This window comes from Ochlerotatus camptorhynchus, unplaced genomic scaffold (assembly GCF_037179485.1).
Source record: "Ochlerotatus camptorhynchus isolate MF236.1 unplaced genomic scaffold, CSIRO-AGI_Acam_v1.1 ptg000064l, whole genome shotgun sequence".
NCBI classification, from domain to species: domain Eukaryota; kingdom Metazoa; phylum Arthropoda; class Insecta; order Diptera; family Culicidae; genus Ochlerotatus; species Ochlerotatus camptorhynchus.
This window is the reverse complement of record NW_027040554.1, coordinates 245535-251431: the sequence shown is the minus strand read 5'-3', so window position 1 is coordinate 251431 and position 5897 is coordinate 245535. Positions and strand designations below refer to the sequence as shown.

General features: G+C 41.3%; 2 protein-coding genes across 2 annotated transcripts; one reads left to right on the top strand and one right to left on the bottom strand.

Moving 5' to 3' along the window:
* Positions 1 to 389: 389 nt before the first annotated feature.
* Positions 390 to 1709, bottom strand: mRpL28 (mitochondrial ribosomal protein L28). Its single transcript, XM_065216510.1, has 3 exons — positions 1565 to 1709; positions 1279 to 1420; positions 390 to 1218 (listed from the first exon to the last, which is right to left on the bottom strand). The coding sequence occupies exons 1-3, from the start codon at positions 1583 to 1585 to the stop codon at positions 530 to 532; spliced, it is 852 nt and encodes a 283-aa protein (XP_065072582.1). The 5' UTR covers positions 1586 to 1709; the 3' UTR covers positions 390 to 529.
* Positions 1710 to 1869: 160 nt separating this feature from the next.
* LOC135696967 (inosine triphosphate pyrophosphatase) lies at positions 1870 to 2630 on the top strand. Its single transcript, XM_065216509.1, has 2 exons — positions 1870 to 2145; positions 2214 to 2630. The coding sequence occupies exons 1-2, from the start codon at positions 1908 to 1910 to the stop codon at positions 2537 to 2539; spliced, it is 564 nt and encodes a 187-aa protein (XP_065072581.1). The 5' UTR covers positions 1870 to 1907; the 3' UTR covers positions 2540 to 2630.
* The last annotated feature ends 3267 nt before the right edge of the window (positions 2631 to 5897 follow it).

Below are 5897 nucleotides of genomic sequence, written 5' to 3'. Positions count from 1 at the left end.
GCTCTTCGGTAAGTCCATCTAGCATCTCGTGGAACTGCTCCATCTAGGGGGTGCGTAGCAACTGCATGTGAAAATTCCTTTAATGTTGGCAATCACGTATATGTATATGAACCCAATTATAGCGAAATCATGCAAGACTACTTATGCGACCGTATAATATATTAGGGGTGATGTATATATTATGTCACGCTCTAAGGAGCGGAGTGGTGAGGGGGGTAAGATTTTGTGACAAACAATGCATTAGGTATAGGCCAAACTTGATGAAAGGGGGGAGGAGGGGTTAGTGTTTCCTCAATTTAGCGTGACAAAAATAAAGTATGGCCCCTTAGTCAATACCTTAGCAAGAACTTTCTTCCAATTCCACCGAAATTCTATCCTCTCGAACAAACTTGGTTTGTACTAGCTTTTGTTTTGAACGAGCATGTCTATTTTTCCACTCCCACTGCCAGGAAAGCAGCATGTTTGACGACTAACAACGGCATACTAATATAGAACAGAATTTGTTTTGCCTATACTTACTGACTTCCGGTTACCAGTTCTTAGGTTTGAAGCTAAGCTTCGATAGCCAGGAAGACGAGCTGGAATCTTCCATTGCCTTCAGTTCTTCGGTCGTGCCCTGTGCTTCGCTAATTCCGGCTTCCTTCAGCTGTTCGATTAACTTTTGACGAAAAATCACCTTATGGGGTCGTTTGTCCTCCTTGGATTCGACTTCGGTCTTGATTTTCAGGACGGCTTCCACGTAGGTCAAACCGTACCAATCGATTTCCTCTTCGGTGTATTGGGTAAGGTAGCAAGCGAATTCCTTCAAGGCGGCTTGTTGTTTCTCCGGTTGAGAGGCTAGTTTCGGGCATCCTGCCAGCAAATCCACAAGGACTTTCTTCTTTAGCTTGATGGCAAGCATCGAGCGTAGATCACAAGCCGGAGTTTTCAACAAATAGTGATCAAAACCATGATTGTCGTGGATCTGATCCAGCGTGCGATCGGTAACCGTAACGGCCATGTATTCATTCAAAACTTGACAATGGACGACAGAACGTCTCAGGACAGGTACCCAAAAATGGGGAACACGTCGTTTGTTTGGGTTTCGCTTTTGGAAACCTTTCACGATAGCTTCTCCTCCCCAGATACCCTGATGTGCCTCAAGGGGATCGATCAATGGCAGTGGCACATTCTGGATTGGCGTTATTAGCCCGGTTATGTCTTCTCGTTCAAACATTCCTGGAAGAGAATAGCTGTGATTACACAATTTGTCCAACACAAGAGCAAACGATCTCATACCATCCTTCGGGACATAGTGAACAGCCGCAGGTTGCTGATTCTTCCATTCATCCCAGAATTTCTTGTAGGCCACAGGCAGTTGGGCTCCCCATCCTTTGGCGAACTTCTTCGACTTGCGGAGCCCGTATAGCAGATTGGCCCCCTAAATATATTTTTGTTGATACGTAGTAGAATTTGCAAAAAAATAAGAGAATGACGAAACAAATGAAAGTGATTACCGAACAACCTTGACATTTGATGCAACGAAAGGATGCGAATTTCAGTACCACTACGAAGCATTTCTTACCTGTGGCGTGGCGGATGCCATTGAAATTAGCTTCTAACGCACGTTAATTGCTTCAGATTGAACTTATTTCCCGGATTTTCTTCGATAAATTGAAGAAAAACAATCACTCGCGTGTTAAAAATGTAGCTGAACTTTTGACGTTTGCTGCCAGTTTGTAATACAGACCTGGCCTGCAGCAAAGTGATGTGAAGCGTCACAGCGGGCTGCGTTCATATATCGGAATGTGACATTGTAGCTCTTTGTAGCACTACACAACGAGTGCATCATAACATAGCCTGATCCTTATAATCCATCGACAACGCAAGGCAAGGCGGCCGAATATTACATTTTAAAGCGCTATAAGATGGCCCGCCCGATTTCATTCGTCACCGGAAATGCCAAAAAACTGGAGGAAGTGCGCGCCATTCTTGGACCAAAGTTTCCGCGTGAGCTGCTGCCCGTCAAGCTGGATTTGCCGGAGTTGCAAGGGGAAGTAGACGACATCTGCAAGAAAAAGTGCTTGGAAGCTGCTCGCCGCGTGAAGGGACCGGTACTGGTGGAAGACACGTGCTTGTGTTTCAATGCCCTGAAAGGATTGCCCGGTAAGCTAGGTCTTGCGGGATTTGTCCCGTATAGAGTAAAGAAAGCAATAATGATTTGATCTTCGCAGGCCCGTACATCAAATGGTTCCTCGAAAAGCTGGAGCCCGAAGGATTGCACAAGCTCCTGGACGGGTGGGAGGATAAGTCGGCTCAAGCAGTGTGCACTTTTGCCTACGCTCCGGGTGAAGATGGCGAGGTAATGCTGTTCCAAGGCCGCACTGATGGTGACATTGTATATCCACGTGGGTGTCGTGATTTCGGCTGGGATCCCATCTTTCAACCCAAAGGCTATGACAAGACTTATGCTGAGCTGCCCAAGGAAAAGAAGAACGAAATCTCACACAGGTTCAGAGCGCTGGATAAGTTGAGGGATCATTTCTTGACTGAGGGATAGTATAACAAATAAAAATGCTTATTTGATGAAGCGGCAAAGTTTGAAATAACTAGTTATTTTTATAGCAAACCTAATAGAAGCCTATTAAGGCTGTTTTCTGGATTTATATTTGTTGTATTCAGTGCGGTTTTCTATGCTAATGGCTGCATATGAGATAACATTACACGAAACGAAAATTATTTGTTTTATTCATGTGTTTCAGTTATATATGCATAAACATCAGCCTAATACACTACCCATAATCGCACATCAGTCCCATCTTTGCTTGATTTCCTATCCATATGGGACTGATATGCGATTATGGGCAGTACATTTCTTAAGATCAACCATATAGATCTTATAAGAATGCATAAAAGGTAAGTGTGACCATTTATACATTTCATTTGACACATGCTCTTCATTAACTTTTTGGCGTCTGCTTATTAGTTGACCTATACATTTTAATCAGCAATATAAATTTGCCAAAAGGTAAAGGTGGTATGAGGGAATTTCTTTCTGTGCAGAAACTTATTATTTATTAGCTTAAAAAAACGATAAAATGGGTTGATTTAATAATGGAACCGAAGTCCAAAATTTCATCAATTGGTTTGTTTAATTTCGAAAAGTAAACCGGTTTTTACACACCATCTGAATTCTTTGCTTCGTTTTCTGAGTACAGCGATATTTCTATCGATTCCAGACATATATCTTGAATTTTAAATCAATATTATTAGCAAAAATCATCATCTTAGTTTTCCTCGGTGGAGAATCGATCAATGTTACTTAGGCTGTGTTCCATTAATGGCGGTAAGCTCCAATCGGTATTATCCTCGGATTAAATCCCGATCAAGAATGTCCGGCTGCTTGATGTCGACATCAGAGTTATTCAACACGATGCTATGCAAACACTTCGCAGATCATCCAAACAGGGACGGTATTAAAAGTTAATCCGAGTTGGAGCTTACCGCCATAAATGAATTTTCATTTAAATTTGACAGATGGAAAATTTTCAAATAAACCTGCTATTCCAGCAGACTTATTTCTGACAGACAAAGAATCAATTTTGACAGAAACCTTCTTGAAAATCGGCCGATCAACAACAGAGGAATTTTCGAACATCTTAATTAACTTTCGAAATGTCAAATTTAAGTGACAATTTACCAAATGGTACACCTAATGCAATGTTCAGCTTGAACTTATTAACGAAAGGAAAATTCTAGAGTCGGTGTATAATGAATCACGCCAAGAGAAAAACAGTTGAACTCGCATCACGGTTTTCGAAAGATTCACTTTCTTTTAACTTGGCAACAGAGGACTTCTGCATCAACTTCAAATGACTTTTAGCGAGGAAAAAAATTAACGGCTGTAGTAAATCATTATATCTGGGATTTTGTCGAATTATCTTAAATAAAAATAGTAGAAATTGTCATTACTGATCATTACAAAACGTATCGCATGACAAATGTAATGCTCACTGCGTGTATATGACCATTTATTCGATTATATTTTATACTAGCTGAGTGTGCCCGGTCTTGCTCGGGATTCAATATTAGCTTGAGTTTATGCGCCGATTTAAAAAAAAGCATGCTATATTGTACGTAGCCCCCCCCCCCCTATTATCTAAGGGGCTACCCCCTATGATTATCTCCTTATACCTCCACACTCGCCCCCACATGCCTAATTTGGTTCCATTTGCTTGATTAGTTCTAGAGTTATGCAGAAATTTCTGTTTCATTTGTATGGGAGCCCCCCTTACAGAAGAGGGAGGGGTCTTGAACCATCACAAGAACCTTTCATGGCCCCAAAAACCCCTGTATACAAATTTTCACGCCAATCGGTTCAGTAGTTTCCGAGTCTATAAGGGTCAGACAGACAGACAGAAATTCATTTTTATATATATAGATTTAATTGCAATACCTTTCGTGGACCTTTCATAGCATCGTAATGCTTGTGTACTTTGCACATAGGTATAGCCGGTTTGACAGCTTAATAGGTACACAGAAATTCAAAACAACCCAAAATTAAGTTCTTTTCACTCATCTTCCATGTTCCGTACGATAAGCCAAATTTGGGTAAACCGGCTCAAAGTAGTTTGCATTTAAGCACGGCAAAAAAATTACCCATCGCTAAGTTATTTTCAATTTTTTCTACCCAAAATTAAGTTCAATTAACTCAAATTTGGGTATATCGCATATTACTCAATTTTGGTTTCTCGTACGGAACTAGACGGTTGAGTCGAATCTTTCGTTCTATTTTTGACAACAATAGCGAGAGGAAATGAAACGGGCAGAGGTCAAATAACTCACACTACTGCCATCTGTTCAGCGTACTACCCACCACAGCGTACTCAACAGATGGCGGTAATGTTTTAGTGACGATGTTTTACAGTGATGAATATTCCATGCGTTATGTCTGTTTGTCTGTGAAAATAGTAAAATGAAACTTAAGGCTCAAGCGCAATGACAGCGGAAGCGGAACGGCAGCGGCAGCGGAAAAGCCCGATCTGAGTAAGCCTACTTGTCGGGTTGAAAACTACTGACAACTGTCAAACTTTCCGTTTCCGTTCCGCTTCCGCCCACATTGCGCTTGGGCCTTTAGGATCTAATGCATTGCTAGGCTTGGTTAAGTGTCAAAAATTAAAAAATTAAATCATGATTTTAAACTTGAGATGAATGTCTATGGGATCAATAAAATATTGTTGTCCTCAAAAAACGAAGCTCTTTCAGAGCTTTAAGATGATGTATAAAAACCGTTGTTTTTCGAAATTAAACAACCTGAGATTTTCGGAAGTTAACGATCCCTCCGTTGGCTCCCCTCGTTCCTATGCGACTAAAATCCGGAGAACTTCTAGATTAGGGCGTACTTGTTTTTGTAAACAAACACGTCATTTGCCGATTTCTCGCGAGTTAAAGCTTAATCTAACTCAACTCAATCAAACTAATAACACAAACAGGTAGAGGAATAGTTCCTCTATCATTTGGTATAGTTTGTTGGTTTACATAAGCAATTACACCCCAATCTCAAAGTTCTCCATAAATTCTTTATCATCCTACATTGAGAACGCGATCCACTGTCCTCTATGACCGCCGCTCTCGGTCGGTTTGTTTACAACCGAATCGATTCAATGTATCAGCGGACAGGTCCAACAATGAGAATTTATTATCTCATACTCTCCTCTGGGTGTTCTACTGCAACACCCAATGTGACGTCACTCCTTGCTTGTTAGAACGGCTCAAGAAAGAAAGAGATGACAAAATCCACATTGCCTCACTTGTACTCTATCACATTGAACCCGGCCAACGCAAACGCAACGAGAAAGAACTGTCATCCACGAGTGGCAAGTTGCTGCTGTGTGACACTGACACGTCTTGTTCTTTGA